At 43.2% G+C, this 20164-nt stretch overlaps 1 protein-coding gene across 1 annotated transcript in view; it reads right to left on the bottom strand.

The window, feature by feature from the left end:
* Positions 1-19103, bottom strand: part of XYLT1 (xylosyltransferase 1) — a 339335-nt gene extending 320232 nt beyond the window's left edge. The window contains exon 1 of the mRNA XM_032790486.2: positions 18821-19103. Coding sequence (XP_032646377.1) covers positions 18821-19072 — 252 coding nt within the window. The 5' untranslated portion in view covers positions 19073-19103. The remainder of the gene's footprint in view (positions 1-18820) is intronic.
* Positions 19104-20164: the final 1061 nt, after the last annotated feature.

Here is a 20164-nt window from a genome sequence, read left to right on the forward strand (position 1 = left end):
TGAGGGGTCCGGTTCGCGGTACCTACAAACTCTGTTTTAGACCATGATCCTGTCATCAAATAAACCTCTGTGTTACTGGCTGGCTGAGAGTCACGTCTGACTGCAAAGTGGGGGTGCAAGACCCTGTAGCTTCCCCAGGACCTTGCCTGGGCCGGCTCACTATGGGAAGCTCACGGAGGGGCAGAGGATGCTGAATGCTCCAAGGAGAGACCCAGAAGGTGAAGCCGTGTGAGCTTCTTGCCCTGAAGACAGTCTGCTCCAAGGGAGAGGAGGCTCCCCAAAGTCCTGACTGGCTTGGTGGGGAGCAGTTCCAGAGCATCGCCCGGTGACTCCGTAACAACCCTCATACCATGTTTATATAGATTAATGATCACATTTGGGTCAATATTAAATGGTGAAACCAAGATTTTAGAAAGTGACTAGTTATTTTGCATGCTTCAGTTTAAAAGAGCATGATTTTCAGAAAGTGATTAAACATACACTCTTCAAATTCCAGGTCCTTTTAAATTGGGTGTGATGCTAGTAGACAAAGTGCTAGCTCTTGCAAAGTTTTAGGGCTTAGCCAAGCACTGACAAATTCATTGCTGGAAACCAGTTTGTTTTGTTTTACCTGTCTGTTAGTACGGTTAAGATGGGTACTGGACTTATCACAATGCGTTAAGTCAGTGGCTCTCAAACTTATTTTACTGGTGATCCTTTTCACATAGCAAGCCTCTGAGTGCGACCCCCACCCCCATAAATTAACAACACTTTCTAATACATTTAACACCATTATAAGTGCTGGAGCAAAGCAGGTTTTGGGGTGGAGGTTGACAGCTCGTGCCCTCCCCCACCCCCATAATAACCTCATGACCACCTGCGGGGTCCCAACCTCCACTTTGAAAACCCTTGCATTAAGTGTATAGACTTTATGAAATGCTTTTAAGTTGCTGCATGTATTAATGTCACTTATCTTTATCACCTGATATAGGTACTATTTAAGTTTTTGCTTTGTAACTGTAAAAAATGTTTGTGCTGAAATTACGAACACATTCAGGAGGCCTATCAAGAAGGCCTATCAAAACAAAATGGGCCACTGTGGGACATCACAGTACAAAGACTTTGTTAACTGCTCCCTTGCACCCATGAAGAGGCTACATGCAAAAGAGCTCATGCCATCAGTTTAAATTCTTGAAGAAGGAAATAAAAATAGCTGACATGAAAATCTGAAATTTCTTTTGCTGTTTGGACTCTCAGAGGGCTGAAGCTATGAAACAGAAGCAGAGATCCCCAGAATCAACCTGGTTTAGTCCTGAAAGAATTCAGAGCTGACAGATTACTACTCTGTCACCTTTTGAAACCACGGATAGTAACTCATTTGTGCTTATATAGGTTTGCCTGCTTTAATAATGCTCTCTTTTCTTAGTTGATAAATCCTTAGAGACTTTACTATAGAATTGGCCACAAGCAGGTAGGTGTCTTTGGTACTAAGCGAAGATACAAACTGATCTGGGATAAGTGACTGGGAGTTTGGGACTGAGAGTAACCTGAATATTTTGTGATCTTTAGTGACAGATGATTGCTATACACCAAGTTGAGCTTGTCTGGGTGGAAGATAGACTGGAATGCTCAAAGGGACTGACTGTGACTCCCTGGCAAGACTGCTATAGTGCATTAGGGGTCCACATTTGTTACTGAGTTGGTGAAATTTAAATATAGAACATACAAGCAGTTTAGGGTCTCTGCCCAGCTTCTTGACAGTCTGTCCTGAGGTTAGCACTCATGGTTATGAGCCAGTCCAGGGAGCATGACATTAAACACTCTTGAAAATGTTGGCCTAAGGCCCAACTGTATAACTCCTACTTACGCAGGTGAATGTTTACTCCTATTAGTAGTTGACTTCATTGGGACTACTAGGGGAGTAAAGGCTCACCAGTTATAAGGGTTGCGAAACCATGCCCTGAACATGCTTCATCTTTGAAAAGACACCAAACATTCACCCATGATACTTCACTCAAGAGAAATTAAAAAACCCACAGTATCCATACATGATGGTGAACCTGCAACATAAATGGTGGCAAAAGACTTCAAATGCATAAATACTGCTGTAACTCAGATCTCATGTGCCCCACGATTGCAGATGTATAAAGCACGACAACAGCTGTAGGAATTTTTTTTTTTTCCACACAAAACAGGAAATACACTTGCAAGCCACGCAACTTCAAGACAATAACAAAGCACCTACAAATGACAGCAAAGTCAAATCCTTTGTGCCTCATTATTTATTGAGGCAAGTCCATGAGCAATAATGAAAGGGAAAACAAATAAAACTGCACAAGTACATTTAACAATCATTCATCCAACAAAAGAGAAACACTGATTCATAAAGTATCATTAATATTTACTATCTGACAGAGAATCAAAACAGAGCTAGCTTTTCAATTATATTAATCCACCTTCCATCTAACCTGCTGGGCAATTCTGTTACCAATATATTGGCCCAATCCTTCCCTAAGAGTCAATGTCACAACTCCCATTGACTTCAACCAGAGTACTATTGGGTTCTCTGACTAGCCAGTAAAACTAACACCAGCAAACAAAAAGAAATCATTCAACAACAGGGAGGAAAATAAACACAATTAGATTAAATAAACCCAACTAATACTTGAAAACAAACACTTGTTAATAAGCTAAATAGACAATACCTTATATGGCTTGATCCAAAGCCAACTGAAGTCAATGGAATTGTGAGTCGGGTTCTTGATGAGAGTGGAGTTTAGCTTAAAGCCTGACTGAAATTAACCTGTCTGGAAAAGGAAGATATCCACCTCCTTTAGGCTATACCAGACATGGAATACAGCGATTCAGTTAATTCCAGGCCTCACAAAATTCCACTGAACCCTTTTATTTTTTTCTGCACACTCCTGAAATAGACCAACCAGAAAATCTCTATCAGATATTATCTGACTGATTATGACTTATTAGGAAATTGTAGTGACAGTTCAAAAAGCACCCAAATGCTCTATCACTGGTGCATATCTTATCTCCACACCATTTCAGTACACAGTCCTTTCAAGGACCGTTTTAACTTTAAGACCCAACTTCTCCTCTTGGTTAGGCTGGTGCAAAATAACTTATGAACGAGTTGAAAACACTGACGTCACAGAATTACCCCAGATTCACACCAGTATAACTGAGGAAAAATTGCCCTAAAGATCTTTTAAAAAAAAAAAACACAAAATGAAATAGCCTAATGATGGCACTTTTGCAGCATGAATTCTTCTGTCTGTCAGTGATGGCACCAAAAAGGGCAAATAAAATAATAAAATATTATTGACTTAGATTTTCAATGTAAAAAAACTTTACTACTACTGGGTTGATGGTCATTTTTAGCCTGAAGAGCCCAATCCAGCTCTCAGATATGAGATGCATGAATAACCTGTACACAGCTGTAGGATTGTGTTTCTAAATCGCTATCCCAAGGGTGCTTAAAGCCTGGGATAGCTGCTCTTTCTCATCTGTTCTGTAGATCCAAAGATATAAAAAGAAAATGCTCAAACCATCTTCAACATGAAAACTACCTTTCAAACCCTGCAATGGGGAAATGTGCATAAACCCAGTTCCACAAGGGCTCTGCAACAGAGGTGCCGCTTGCTCAAAAGGATTATATTGTAAGCCTGCCCAACAAGCAAATGAAATCTTACCCCGTCTCTCTGTCAGTTACCCCTCAAAAATGGTGATCACGTTTAATGATATATAATGAGATGTGTATCTGGAGAACTGCTCCGGTAAGAAGGTATAAAAGTCAAACATCTCAAGGGTCAAGCTTTATTCAAGTTTTACAATCACAGATCTCACACAATTGCACTGCTGCCCTGGAATTACTACTCTTCCCAAGCAAGGAAATCTTGCTCTGCAACTCAGGGCCCTAGCTCTGCCCCATGCTCTGTTTCTTAGCTGGTCAGCTGGTGAGATGAACCGCTACAGGACAGAAGCAACTTCAGACTCCAATTCCCCTCTCCCCAGCCTGGGGTTACTGTGACAACCCTATTATCTGGCTACCCTAAAGTAAGGAGCAATGCCTTCTGCTTTGCCTCTGCTAAGCTAAACTGCTGCAGGTCTAGGTCAGGAGAATTAATTTGAAAAGAAATTAAGTATAGTACCACCATTCCTATTAGTAGGGGGAGGGAAGAAGAGGTATAACCCCAAAACTATTTTTTTTAATAAAATGATCATATTTGAAATCCTATTTAACAAATGAATAGGCCTTTAATCAAGTTCATTCATTTATTAAATGGAGCCCAACAGAACATTGTAACAAGCTGGCTAGTGTGCATACCTAGTACTTTTCTCTACTAAGTAGGATCGTAACTGCTCAGCTGGTGCCATGGAACCTATACTGCTACCTTGCCAGAAGCAGGGAATGGGAGACTGGAAATGGATCACTTGGTGATTACCTGTTTTGTTCATTCCCTCTGGGGCACTTGGCATTAGCCACTGTCAGAAGACAGGATACTGGGTTAGAGGAATCTTTGGTCTGACCCAGCATGGCCATTCCTAAGTACTGATGGAGAAAAGTTTCCTTTAGTACAAATATTAGAGGAGCCTGGGCCTTGGAGGAGGAGCACTGAGTTCTATCGTCACTGCTTGCAGTGTGCATCATGGGAACAACCATGAAGAATCTGGTGACTGGTGGTTCATCACAGTATTTTACCACTGCAGTGTTGTGAAATATTGGGCCTGATTTTGATCATGTTGCGGTCAACAGAAAAATTCCAATTTGGAGCAGGAGCAGGTCCTTTGGTATGCGCAGGAATTTAAAGCTTCCTCCTATGGCGGCGTTATGCAGCCTTTGGGACATTATGCAGCCTTTTATTCTACAAACTGAAGCAGCAGCACACTGGCAAAATATGTAGGGAACAAACAAGTGAGAATCCCAAGAGACGCACATGTGAAATGAAAAGGGCAGAGCTAGGGTTCTAACTATTTTAGCAGAATATACAGTAGGGTTTTTTCCCCAGTACAGTTAACAGCTCAGTCTGAGAGCAAATTGCAGTTATAATTATCACCATAATTATTATTTTAATAGGAACTGGTGATTTATCAAAATATTACAATCGAGATTTATACTCCTCTCTTGTGAGACTGCCAAAAAGGTAACGGATTCTTCACTGCAGATGTACTAGTGCTCTTACAGTATGTGCAGATAGCATCTCAAAGATTCTATTTATGCAACCACGCTCCTAAACTCAATTAAGTGAATGCCTAACTTGAGATACTACAGCAGTGTAAAGTATTATTATTCTCCTGGTGTCCACACTAACAGCTCTGTTTACTCCATTTACATTTCTTCTGCTTGTTTGTACTTGCTTTATACTTTAGGCCACCTTTTCAAAACTTGGATGCCTAAAGTCTCGCATCTGGATCCATATTTATGTATTTAAATGTCCGTTTCAGGCATCTAAATAGAGCATTCAGGCATCTAAATCAATGTAATTAGGTGCCTAAATATGGATGTAAGTCCACAGCTGTAACTACCAACATTTGAACATTCGTGTGTAAAAATTATTTGCTATTTTTAATCTAACACTGAGTATTTTTGCCATTGGGTATATATTACTTTGATGACAGGGTATTTCGCACACAAATTTCCAACATTAAGATGTCCCCAGTAGCAAGCAGTTCTTGCAGGGAGACGCAATTTAAGAGCCTACAATTGAGTGCCTTGTCATTTAGCTAGTTACTGATTCAGGTACAGGGGAAACATTCAATACCCAGAGAAACTACAAGAGGACTGGAAAATATCCTGGAAAAATCTTTGGGTTTCTTCCAAGCACAAAACAAGAACCTCAGAGAAATTCTAAAAGCACAAAATTCAAAATACAACATCAGGAAAAGTAAAACCAAAAATCAGAAGTGTGGAAAAAATTTTCCAATTGCAACCACACAAACCAAAAAAGTTCCTCTGAAGGATGCAACCAAAGGCTGAAGTTTGAAGTTTGGCTATCAATGACCCACAGACACAAATTTTGGTTAAACTAAAACAAGACAGTATCATCCTTCTACTTAGAACTTACTTTTACAAAATAAAGGCTCCATTCACTAATTCTCTCTATTAATATAACAGGATACAGAAACAGCAGTAATGTGAAAATAGAACATACTGAGGGAAGCATTCAAGATTTGACCTCAGTGACAACCATGCTCTATTTTTCTGGCTAACACTTATTTACTCTAATTTCATTACCAAAAAAAGCCAGTTTACACATGCTATAAATAGGGCCATAAATAGTTTGTCCCTCAGAGGAATCCATTAATCTTGTCTAAAAATAAAAAGAGTCACATGATAAGTGTCCGGTAGTGACCCTTTCAGTATTTGACACAGAAGGATGAATTGAACAGTTACACAATGTGTAAATCATAGCAGCATTATGTGGCCCTCAGTTTTTATGGCTGCTGAGTGGGAGGGGCTACTCCCTTCACTCACAAATTAAGGCCCCAGTACAGCAGGGAGTGGAGTTCTGGAACAGCCTTCCAAGCAGAGTAATGGGGGCAAAAAAAACTAACTTCTTTCAAGACTGTGCTTGCTAAGTTTATAGTGGGGGTGGTAGGATGAGATTGCCTACAATGGCACATGGCCCATCCACAACGGCTATTAGCAAATATTCCCAACAGCCAGAGATGGGGCACTAGATGGAGAGGGCTCTAAGTTGCTAAAGAGGCTTCTTTCTCACATGTCTGGCTGGTGGGCCTTGCCCCCACGCTCAGTGTCTAACTGTTGGCCATATTTGGGGTTAGGAAGGCCTTCTCCCAGGTCATACTGGCAGACATTCTGGGAATTTTTTGCCTTCCTCTGAAGCATGGGGCACATGTCACTTGGTTTGATCTACAGTAAATGGTGGAGTCTCTGTAACCTGAAGTCTTTAAACCGAGATTTGAAAACTTCAGTGACTCAGCCAGTGGTTATGGGCCTATTACAGGATGGGTGAGGTTCTGTGGCCTGTGATGTGCAGGTCAGAGTAGATGATCATGATCAAGGTAGCCTGAAAGTCTATAAACAGGGCACCTAAACACCTGCCTAACAAAACACAGGAATAGTTCCAGAGAAGTGTTAGTCCCATGGAGGTCAGTGAAACTACCCTTGTGCTTAAAGTCAGTCATGTGCTTAAGTCATTTGTTGAATCAATGTGTAAAAGTAATATTTCAAAGCAGTTCAGGCAGTAGATTTTCTCTCATGTATACTTGCTACATTTTCCATTCAGACTGTAAGCTCTTCAAAGTAGGGACCTGTCTTCCTACACGACTGTAAAGTTTCTAGCACACCAATGGCACTGAACAAATGAATATTTCTTCCATGTGAGCCATTAATGTGAATTACTTGCACTGATCCAAGAGAAAATCGTGTTCTCATTTTTCAATGAAAAGAAAGAAAAATAATAATAGTTTGATACTATTATTATAACTATCATTACATTTGAAGGCCAAAATTCTCAGATGGTATGAACTAACATAGCTCTATTGACTTCAACGGAGCTAAGCCAATGCATATCAGCTGAGAAGCTGGCTCAGATCAATCTGAAGATTTCTAAGCATTTTATAAGTAGTAATTAGTTGAGACCCACAACGCTTCTGTGAGGTCGGTAAGCTTGAGTCTACTTGTTTTACAGATGGGGACACTGCGGCACAGAAAGTTCAAGTTAAAATTTCCAAGTGTGACTATTGTTTTTGGGTGGTCCGCCTGACACACGTTGAGCCTTAGCATTCAGAACTCCAACAACCAAATCATGGGAATCGCAAGTACTGACCTCCTTTAAAAAAAGTCAGACACAAGGTGTCTAAACCTGGGCACTCAAAAATTGAAACATCCAAAATTAAGATCCTCTTTTGAAAATGAGGCTGTAAATGCCTTGCTAAAGATGACACCAAAATGGACTGGTAGACATGAGAACAGAACCCAGGGCTCTGACTCCTCGTCCCATGCTCTAACACTTTTCTTTTCAACACAGCATTCTGTGGTGCAGTGTCAAAGCCTAAGAAGGGACTTCAGAGTCTAAGTGCCTGAGAATGGGACACAGGCATGTTTGAAAATTTTACCCATTGTAAGTATTCTCTATTTCGGCAAAAATTAGGCTGCTTGTTATTTGGCATTCGCAGTATTTTAACAATTTAAATAATGAGGTTTAGATCTGAAGGATTTCTATTACAAATTATTTTCAAGCAGGAAAAGCAACAGTGACACAGAACAAGGCTCTCTCAGAACCAATGAGTTCATCTACATTGGTTAAGCGTGGAACTACTAACTAAGGCCCCATCTACACGACGCGTGAAAATCGATTTTAGATACGCAATTTCAGCTACGAGAATAGCGTAGCTGAAATCGAATATCTAAAATCGAGTTACTCACCCATGTTCACCGCGCCGAATCGATGTGCGCGGCTCGCCATGTCGAATCTGGAACTCCGTTTGTTTTGGTGGAGTTCCGGAATCGATGTAAGCGCGCTCTGGGTTCGATATATCCCCGTCTAGATGAGACGCGATATATCAAACTCCGAGCTTTCGATTTTAACGCGCCGAAATGGCGCGTCGTATAGACGTGGCCTAAGGTATCTTGTAAATAACCTTTCATGGGTGTCACATTTACATCTCATACCACCAATTTTCACTGAACTATGACTAAGCAAGATAGACAATCAACGAGAAAAACTGGGGGGAAAAAATACACAAGTAAAGACCTGATCCTCCTCCCATGACTGAAATCAAGGCAAAATTCCCCTGGAATCTAACGTGTGCAGGATCGAACTCTAACTACATAAAGAAAATCAGAAGCAATTCTGGTTCAAATTCATCCTCAAGATCAGTGTGCAAATTATGCTTACTTCTTGCTTTTATCTAATCTTATCTAACACCTCCTGTTTCACTATCTAGCACTATTAAAATGGATCTGAAATCTCCACTTTGTATACTGCATTTTCAAAACAAAAAGGGAAAAACATTTTGGAAAAATTTCTCAATACAGCCCAAAAAAATGACAAGTAATGAGGGTATTTTATACTGTACTGTAAAGTAGCCATTTGCAATACTTGATAACAAGCAAATGGGATTTGTATACGTCTCCTTTACAACTGGCTCTCCCTGGTAAAACAAGAACACAAAGAGGCTTTTATTTCAAAGGGACTATCTGCAAAGACCTCTCACATAATAAAAATAATGAAAATAATCAATGGTCTGAAAAAGACTCCCCCGACAACCCCATTAATAAAAATCCATCTCATGAAAAACTTCGCCAGATCCCTACATAAAAGATGCTTAATGAGATCACTTCTACAAAAGTCTATCAATCTAATCTGGCTCTAATACTGTTCTTAAATAATGTATACATTAGTTCCCTGTTACTGAAAAGATTTGTTTGTTTTATTAACATGTGCCTTGTTAAGTGCTAAAGCTTTGTAAAATGATTATGCAGTTCTGTGCCTCTAAATGTATTGTTTTCCTCCTTTCTCATTATAAAATGATTAGTTGTCTTCACTGCCCTTTTGAATTGTTGTTAAGGTTGTACTTTGGTGTTATTATCCCTGTGATAACTAGTGAAGCTGTGGTTAATGGCCAATTCAGTATTTCGATTACGGACCCATCCTTTAGGAAATTTATAACTCTGCCATGTCAGAAGATAATAGGGGAGCAGGCCCACTAAAAGAAATTGGGCTGAGTGCTCCTATTCCAGTCCGAGTGGCCAACTGAGAGGGCAGGGCAGCATTTGGGAAGGTATCAGAAGCCTGCAACTGAGTTAAGAGCGGCAGGAGCAGGCTGGTTCAGTCAGAAAGAATGCCTGATGTCCTCCAGCCAGACAGCCAGGACTGACTTAAGGCAGGAAAGAGCAAGAGAGGGAGATGTCTGCTGGCTCTGAGCCGGAATCAAGAGCCAGAGAGCTGAAGGGAGAGGAGAAGCTGAGAGGCTTACCCACTAGTGTCCTTTTGCTGGGGATCTGAGCCCAGAACCACCAGGAGAGGCTCCCAGCAGAGAAGCTGTGAGAATGCTCTCTAGGAAGAGCAGGTTTGTGCCCGAGAAGGAAGGGCTGGGTTGGCTGTCCTGGTGGATGGACAAAGAACTATGGATAAAGAGTCCAGATCTGGTAGACGACATCAGGCTGGTGAGACTTGAAGATATGCCAAGAGTGCAGGGGACTGGATTACATGACCTCCTGAGTTCCCTTCCAGTCCTACAGTTCTATAATTCTATGCTTGTATTGGACTTACCATGAACTGAAGAGGAAAACTGAGGCAAGAGGCCATTTGCAGGGCTGCCCCAAGGAGGCCTCTTGTTTACACAAAGTTGATCCTGCTAACCCCTATTCAGGTGAGCTGTCCCACTGGAATCAACAGGTGTGCTCACATGAGTAAGGGATCACAGGATCTGGAAAAAGGCTAATGTAGTGCCCATCTTTAAAAAAAGGGAAGGAGGAGGATCTGGGGAACTACAGGCCAGTCAGCCTTACCTCAGTCCCTGGAAAAATCATGGAGCAGGTTCTCAAGGAGTCAATTCTGAAGCATTTAGAGGAGAGGAAAGTGATCAGGAACAGTCAGTATGGATTCACCCAGGGCTAGTCATGCCTGACTAACCTAACTGCCTTCTATGATGAGATGACTGGCTCTGTGGATGAGGGGAAAGCAGTGGACGTGTTATTCCTTGACTTTAGCAAAGCTTTTGTTACGGTCTCCCACAGAATTCTTGCTAGCAAGTTAAAGAAGTATGGGCTAGATGAATGGACTATAAGGTGGATAGAAAGCTGGCTAAATCATCAGGCTCAGCAGGTAGTGATCAATGGCTCCATGTCTAGTTGGCAGTCGATATCAAGCAGAGTGCCCCAAGGGTCAGTCCTGGGGCTAGTTTTGTTCAATATCTTCATTAATGATCTGGAAGATAGCGTGGACCACACCCTCAGCAAGTTTGCAGATGACACTAAACTCGGAGGAGTGGTAGATATGCTGGAGGGTAGGGATAGGATACAGAGGGACCTAGAAAAATTAGACGATTGGGCCAAAAGAAATCTGATGAGGTTCAACAAGGACAAGTGCATTGCTACAGACTAGGGACCAAATGGCTAGGCAGCAGTTCTGTAGAAAAGGACCTAGGGATTACAGTGGACGAGAAGCCAGGTATGAGTCAACACTAGAGGATGGATCTAGACTGTTCTCAGTGGCATCAGATGACAGAACAAGAAGTAATGGTCTCAAGTTGCAGTGAGGGAGGTTTAGGTTGGATATTAGGGAAAAAAAATCACTAGGAGGGTAGTGAAGCACTGGAATGGGTTACTTTGGGAGGTGGTGGAATCTCCTTCCTTAGAGGTCAGGCTTGACAAAGCCCTAGCTGGGATGCTTTAGTTGGGGACTGGTCCTGCTTTGAGCAGGGGGTTGGACTAGATGACCTCCTGAGTTCCCTTCTAACCCGATATTCTATGATCTGGTGCTTAATTTACATCAGACTGAATTTTAGCGTAAAAATGTGCAGGTCACATTCAAGCTCATTTCAGCCTTTTAGATCTAAAGAAGTCAGAAAAACCATTGCTTTGGTAGTTTTTGCTTTTCTCCCCCAGCTGTATCGAAAGGTGCATTTCAGAACTGGAATTCACAGGGCCATATTATCCCTACATGGGCAAAGCACACTGAGAATATCTCTATGCGGCATCTGGGAGAGAGCCTCCCAGCCCAGGTCCATACTCTTGTGCTAGTGGGGCTCATGCTAATGCACAAAAATAGCTGTGTAGACGTTGCTTTGATGTTCTGGCTCAGGCCTTCAAGCCCACTCATCCCAGAGGCATGAGTGCTCAAGCTCTCACTCAAGTCACGACAGCAAAGCAATGTCTACACAGCTATTTTACTGCATTATCACCCTGGACAAAAGGGAGAAAGCAACATTCTAGCTTCCTACATTGCAACATCTATTCTATGTAAATTCACTCTGTTTTAACACCCTTGGCACAAAGGGATGAGTTAAGAGTGGTTTAGCTGTCATTACTTGAAATCTTGTTTTTGTTCATTGTATTTTAATCTTAGCTTCATTATTATTATATGTCAAAGTTTTAATCTAACTAACTCTATAGCATACGTTACAATTGTGTGCTATTTCCATTGGCTGACTGTTTTCTTCTAATGACAGATTAAGATCAAGAATCCCCAGCAATATTATCACACCCATTAGCTACCTTTGGAAAATTTGTTGTGGACATGCCTGTAGACTTCTAGGGGAGTAGAATGGTCTGAAATTCCAAAGCGTAATGTTGGCTGATTGTTCCACTACTGTGAGCACTCATGTGGAGTTCAGTGGGGTTCCGTCTTGTTCTCTATCTAGTTCAATGTGTACATGAGGTCACTGGAAGGGCTACTGAACAGAGATGGGTAGGACTATCCTCACTAGCTTTGTCTCGCTCTCTCTTAAGACTCAGATGGTTCAGCGAAGCAGTTTCCCCAGTACCTGACTAAGCTTGCGGCATGCATGGATATTGAGCTGCCTGAGCCTCAATTCTGATAAAAGAAACCCAGAGAGAGACTGAGGTTTGGGAGAAAATCCAGAAGATATGGTGTAAATAAACATCTCTATCTGTCTTTTTTAACTCAAGGTTGCAACTTGGCATTCTGGTAAATTCCCAATTATTGTTGTCTGACCATCTTTCAGCAGCATCTTGATACCCATCTCCTGCCCAGATAAGGACCTTGCTGCCATAGCACCCTACTTCTAAACTCATTTAGAAACTAAAGCTAGTGCAGAATGCAGCAACTCACTTGTTAAGCAGAGTATCTCACCATGATCATATTACACCAGTGCTCTACAGTAATCTGTACGGGCTGCCTGTTCACTTCTGTGTGGCATTTAAGGTGTTAGTATTAACTCATAGAGGCCTAAATGTCTTGGAAACTACCTACCTAAGAAATGCCCTCTCATCCCACACACTACTATAGAGGTGATCAGAAAAGGTGCTTGAAGCAAGACCCCATACTATCCCCCTCAGTATATAAGGGAGAAAGCTGCCGCCAGCAGGGTTTTCCTATACACTGCCTTAAATATGATATACAGCATTTCAGACTAATGATTCAAGAAATACTTTGATCCTACAGTATAACACACCACCAGGCAACAGTTACATTTCACTGCACTGACATATTAACAAAGTGCTGGCATTTTTACTTTACTATCTTATACACAACCCAATGGGACTGTAAGACATTAAAGAAAGTCATGCAGCCCACATCAGTTGCTTTCAATAACTGGTTCCGGGGAAGAGGCCACAGCTGGGTAATGTGAGTGCATCCGCTGCAATGTATAACTGCATGTCACTGCAACACTGAGTGTGAGCTAAAATTATAGCAGAAGCTCCCCTGTCACATTCATCTCATCAGCACCAGCCCCAAAGCTGAGATGTGCATTCCTTTCCTTCCTTAAGGCTCATAATGCAGAATATCCAACAAGATACTTCCACCACCACTACCAAGCTGAATTTAAAAATTCTCTTAAGAATAAACATTACACTTACTCCATTTCTGCAAAAAAGCTCGTGCAATTCCTTTCAAAGATAACACCTTTAAATAAAATCAACCCTTTCTCAGACAGTAGCATAAATTATTGTTTGGTGTAAATTACTATGCTTTGTATGCATTCGGGGTGGGGTGGGGGGGAAGCTTCTGTAAATAGCCCTGAAAGGATTGGGGGAGAGGGCAAGAAAAAGAAAGCCATATTGTTACAAGCACCCACTTATGTCAGTGTTATTGATATAATTCATACTTCTTTAAAGACATCCATAATACGATTTAATTAAACGTGAACAACAGCAGGAAACTGGCTCATGAATAATGAAAACGGCAGCTGTAGCTGGCCAGGGGATCTAACACAGTAAATTTTTTCACTTGCAGAATAGCTCGATTCAAAATTCTCTCTTTATGCCAAGTTGGCAGTTTGCATTTAATTATACCCAGGTGCAATGGTAACATTTTTACTATAATGCAGTTTTTTTCATTTTGCAAGTGAAATTGCTTATTATATGTATCTGATGGCATTTAAAATAAATCTAAATATCCCTTAAACACTTGGTTCAAAAATTATTTCTTTTCCTACAGAAATAGATTACCAAAACCCCACACTGTTTACCTCTTAGTGTTTGATTCAGTACAATAAAAAAGTCATTCTTTAATACTTGTATATATTTCTGCACACTGATCAGAAGCCAAAAAAAAAAAAAAAAGAGGGAAAATTAAAAATAAGGATTTTAGCTATATGTGGCAATATTTGGACAGAGCTTTTGGAAGTTCCACCTTCAGCAAATGTCCAAAATATTTTCTATGCAAACATTAGAAAATAAGTTGGTTGCAGATCACATGATCAAATATTAGTTACAATAAATGGATCTAATGTACAAGTAGCCCTTGCAAAAAAAAAAGTGTAGAGATATTTTTAATATGATTATGGACTCTCCTGAAGGGAGAAAAAGTGATCAACATATCCACTATTTCATACAGATGGAGACACTCAGTTCTTCCCTTTGGACACACCAATGAGTATTTTAACATTAGCATCCAGTTAATAGACTGAATGAACACTAAAAATAGTCTAGAACAAACTGCATTCTGTGCTCTTATGATTAAACTGAAAACAAAATAAACGGACAGGATACATAGTACTTTGAATAAAGTACTGTGTGTCAAAATCTTGAAATGGTTAAGCCCTCAGTTGTTTGGGTACAATGAAGCTACTGTACTCAGGCCAGCCAACTTTTGAAAATATCGTATAACAAATATGATAAATGCAAACGATGGGAGATTTAGACTGAAAAGGAAAACCTAAACCAACTCAGGCAGTATATAAATTGTGTTTTAACATAAAAACAGAGCACCAGAAATTATGGGCCGGAGTTTTCTCCTACACAGATATCATAATGGTGTAACTCCATTGACTTCACCTTTGTCTGGCTTGTCCTCGTCTGTCCCTCCATGAACCCAAGTTGACGCCACACCATTCTATTTTGTTACGAGTATATTCTTTCCATTTCTGGCCAAAGAGTTTTGTCATGGGATCAGCCAAGCGCATTTTCGGTCTGCCCAACGGTCACTTGTGGGCTCTGGGGATCCAGAAAGCTTAATAGGGCTAATCCCTATATATCCTGTGGATCAGAATCAGGCCCTATGCTCTTAAAAATTTCTTGCTACTATTTCATATCTGACATAAGCAAATGTGCACTCCTAAATATAAAGAGAGTCATGCGCATGTCACTGAGATGAACAATGTATCTGTGGAAAGACAGTTGTAGGTCAGCAGTTTGCGAATTTAGACTACCAACTTCAAAGGGGTTGATAGAAAATTAAGTAGAGCTCTTTATCTTTCATACTTAGTTTGATTTCTACCAGAAATTTGCAAAAAATCCAATTTGTGGTCCATCAAGCATATGTTTTAGTCATCAAATGGATGCTTAGTGGGTGTGTGTACTGCTGATGAAGTAAGCGTAAAGATGGTCACCACTCTGAGGGGTGCAGTTTAAGCAAAGCCACAAACAAGTGTTGTGAAATCATCCTTAACAAGTGCTGCCAAATCATCTATCCACACACCGCATCTGTATATTGTTTATACAACATTATTGTTTATTTCAGAACATATTTAAGATACTGTGACATGGCTCAATGGGATACCCACTGGTTACTTAGGGTGTGTCTATGCTAGACAGCACAGCGACATCTGTGTCGCTATAGTGTAGACACCTCCTACATCAACAGAAGGGATTTTTCCATTGATGCATTAATCCACCTCTCAAAGAGGAGGTAAGTAGGTCGACAGAAGAATTTTTCTATCAACAGCTGCATCTACACTAAGGGTTAAGTTGACCTAACTACGGTGGTCAGGATGCAAAATTTTTCACAGCTCTGCCATGTAGTTAGGTCAATCTAATTTTTAAGAGTAGACCAGGCCATAGCAAGTGTAGGAATAATAAGTTCTTAGAACGTGTTTACACAGCATGTTATCTAAACCATGATTCAAAAGGAACAGGATCACTCAGTATTTACTTCCTTAATGAAAACAAACATACAGGAATGACTGCTAATCGCCAGCATAAAATATACATATCCACAAATGATGTAAGCAGTACTAAAATATCTGCTTATATACTGTGAGCATCACACAGCCAATATTTCAGGACTTTGTACAACATTAGCATTTTGAGTGATAGCACATTATCTTCTTCACTTTTAGTAGCAAAGCTGTATGGGCAGCTCTTAATGCTGTATTTTCAAGAAAACCTTATGAGCTTTTTTGTAGGTGTCACAGTCTTATTCTTTCATGTTCCAGTACATGATAGTCTTATGGCCCCTTGCAGCTCAGAGCTCATAACAGGTATTTTCTCCACAGGACCTCAAAATGAGCCTGCCCCCTTCCTTTGGTTATACTAGGGGCAGATGGGTGCAAACTTGTTTCAGGTTGGCTCCTGGGCCTGAAAGAAGTTAGAGCTGTGACTCTGCTTTAATAAACAAATCATGATGTGACAACTAAATACAAGACTGGAGGGATGGGAGAAACAGCCTTAGAAAAAAGGAAGTCTGAAAAGAGCGACAAATGGAAAAGAGCGTAGAGGGCAGAATACTAGGAGAAAGACGGTAAAGTTTGACATGTAAAATTTCAGAACACGTGTCATTAAAGTGAGAAGACTGTGTAAAAATAAAGCAAGAGAAAAATTAATTTTAGTAAGCAGGAATTTTAGATTCTTTTATTTGGAAGCTGAAAAAAGCTCATCACACACACTGGTACAGTGTATGCAATCCTCCAGAAGACCGCCCCTGAATTTTAGCAACAGAACATTAATCTATTCTTATTACAGGGGATGATTTCATAAAACATACTTGTGGTTGGGATACCCACAGTCATCTATGAAGACAAGACCTAGCTAACCCTAGACTCTTGCTTTCTCTCTTATGATGTATACAGAGATAGAAATAGATACAAAGAGAATGTGAATATCTGAAAAGCAACAACACAAAATTTCCCTAAATCAGATTTACATAGAAGTCTATTAAAGCAAAGTTCATAAACAAAGGAAGCTTCTATTGAACTACAGGAAACTAAATAACATTTATGCATAATGAAATACATTTTGGGTTTCATATTAATTTCTTTGGAAAGTTATACCATTGCATGCCTGTTTGCAATTCAGAAATATAACTTCTTTAATTTCTAATTTCTTTTGTGAAAATGCAGTGGTTCCAGGTTCAATTTAAATAAACATTTGAGAGTATGCAAAAAATAAATAATTTAATTCTTAGCGAGCTAATAAATTACTGCATTAAATTTCATGCCTGCTGTACCTGATACAGTTGTGCAATCAAGAATAGTGTCTGTGTGTTTTTCAGATGCAAAAAAGGAGCAAAGTAAAGGCCTTAAGAATGTATCAGTGAAATAACTATACCAGACTGAAGTTTGGAAGATTCAGAAGATGATGCATTTCAAAATATAATTAAGTCTCAAAAGAGGACTTCTAATAATAGAGGATCCTATTAAAGCATTTTCCTTTGTTGGTGTTTTATAACTAAGTCCCCTGCTGTTTGTTCACTTTCTTTAGGGAGAATTCTTGTGAGCCCGGTTCAGTCCCTAAGAGGAGAGAGAGACTCAATAGCGACATCACTTTTCTTCCATAGGATAGGAAAGCTGCACTCCAAGGTGAAGGGCTCTAGAGTGAAGAGCAAGAGCAGAGTCAAGATTTGAGGTGGAGAGAACCAAGCCTGCGTGGAGAAGGAGGGGGTGTGTGTGTTAAAATGTTGCAGTCTCCTTTCCTAGAGCGGAGTGACATGATGTGAAAGCGGAGTCTAGTAGGTCTGTCTCCTGCTGCCAGCAGCCAAGGAGTAGAAAACGCTGCTGCAGCGCTGTCTGCTCCTTTGTCACTTTCGCACCACAGGAAACGTGAGTGACAAGCCTATGAGTACAACAAGCCATTCCCACAGCAGCGCCCAGCCGGCGAGCGAGAACCCTCATGAACATGAAACGATGCCCAATCAACAAGCACAGTCCCATTCCCAGGACTGAAATCCTTAGAAAGCAGATCTGCAGGCATGCAGGGTGCAGGGAGGGAATGTTTAAAACAAATACGTCACTGTAATGATGTATACATAATATGCACCTCTAAGGACTGTTCTAAACAACCCCAGCACTGGCTAGCGCCAAGGAGGTTTTGTGTGCCCAGACCGTGCCATCTCGAGCACGGCTACTTCCAGAGGTTGGGGGTGGGAGCCTTGCTGGCCAGCGGAGACATTACAACACATCGGTCCCATTCCGCTCTAACTTTGCAGGGCTCCCCCTCCCCACCTCCCACCCCAATTGCCCAGGTTCAAGCGATGACTCCAGCAGAGGAGCAGCGGCTTTCAAAGTTTTCAGAGCGGCTCCAGGCTGGATCTTTTTCAATCAATTACCTGCCCGTGCCTTCTAACGGCACTTATAGCGCATGCACTGATTACGAAAACCCACCCGGCGCCCATCCGCAGAACTTCTTGCCTTTCTCTCCCGACTGCACTTTAAAAGCCACCAGCAGATTTTCTCTCCCCCACCCTCTCCCCCGGTCCAAGCCCTGGGGTTCTGGAAATGCACATCCCCCTCCCCCCAAAAAGGCTGCTGGCCGCAGACGCTGCCCGAATGCCTCTTGCAGACTTGCAAGGGGCCAACCCGACCCTGCTGAGAAGAGTCGATTAATCACACCGCCGCCGAGCTGGCTAAGTAAAAGGGTGGGGGGCGGGACCGGGGCACGCTGCAGCCTTCGGGTCACCCCGGTGCCAGGGCTGGGGCGGGCTGCGAATGGAGGGCGGCGGCGGGCGGCAGCACCTACCAGCGCCTTGCTGTGGAATGCAGCAGGTCCTCTGCGGTGCTGATGCGCCCGGTGGTCGCTGCTCTCCCCGGCGCCGGCGCCGCCGCCCCGGTCCCGCTTCTCCCGGCCGCCGCCGGCCCGCTGCTCCTCGCCGGAGTCCAGGCTGCTGAAATTCCACACCACCAGCGTCTGCAGCAGCAGCACGGTGAGCGCCGCGATGAGCGCCGAGTGCGAGCGCCGGGCCAGCCTGCGAGCGCACGGAGTCGCCACCATCTTCGCCGCGGCTGCCGCTGCCGAGCCCCTGAAAGCCGCCGCATCCGCCGCGGCGCGGAGTTTTCAGACGGGCAGCGCCAGACGTCAGCAGCGAGGGTGGGGGCAGGGGGAAGGCGGAGGTGGGCTGGGGAGGGCGAGAGAACTGGGGAGGCCGGGCGATGTGGCAGCCCCTGGCCCGCAGCAGCTGAGGGGGCTGGGACGCGGAGGGGGGCGGGGGCGCCGGAGGTGGAGCGGGGTCTGTCTGCAGCCAAGCGCTGCGGGCAGCTGCAGCTCCATGCGGGAGGCGGATGCTCCGCGCCCCCTCCTCACCGCTCCCGCGGATCCACCCGCACCCGCAGGGCACCAGCCCCTCCGCCACTAGGCAGCGCCGAGCCCGGCAGCCCGCGCAGCGAGCCGTGACTGCCATCTGCCGAGGGAAGGCGGCTGCGGCTTTCCCGCCGGGGGGCAGGATGGGGCTGGGGGCTGCCGCGGGGCCGAGCGCGCGGGCAGGGCGGGACAGACCCTTCGGAGCCCGGCTCGGCGGGAGGTTGGGGGCGGGAGAGCCCGGCTCGGCGGGGGCTCGGGAGGCAGGTGCCTCTTTGTGCAGGGCAGGCGTTGAGGGAGCCACTGAAGGGCAGAGCCCGGGGCAGGGCCAGCAGGGAGGGAAAAGGAGGAGGCCGAGGGGGCAGGCAGGGTTGGAAGCTGCTGCACGATATGCAGCGCAGTCCCCTCCCCTTCTTCGTGCAGTGACTGAGGAACTACCCTCCTGCACATCAAGTCGTGGGGAGAGGTTGGAGACCTTCCTGGCGTCTCTGGATTCTTAGCCCCTGGGGCAGTTTTAGTCTTACGCTAAAGGCCCTGCCTGTGGCTGGCTGGAAATGGTTCGGGGCCAGAGCTGCTGGGGTCAGGTATGTTAAAAATGCACCTCCTCACCCCGCTGACAGTGCTTCAGGGATTAGTTTAACCCTGGCTAAGGTGCAGCGTGACCCACGGACCCTGAATTAGCATGGCGTTAGGGCATGGCTGGATGCTTTTCTTTGCAATGCCTCTGTACTTTAGATAGCTCTCCTTGAGCGCTGCCAGTTGGCCTGGGCATTGGCTTGACTGGACCAT

This window comes from Chelonoidis abingdonii, chromosome 9 (genome assembly GCF_003597395.2).
Source record: "Chelonoidis abingdonii isolate Lonesome George chromosome 9, CheloAbing_2.0, whole genome shotgun sequence".
NCBI lineage: Eukaryota > Metazoa > Chordata > Testudines > Testudinidae > Chelonoidis > Chelonoidis abingdonii.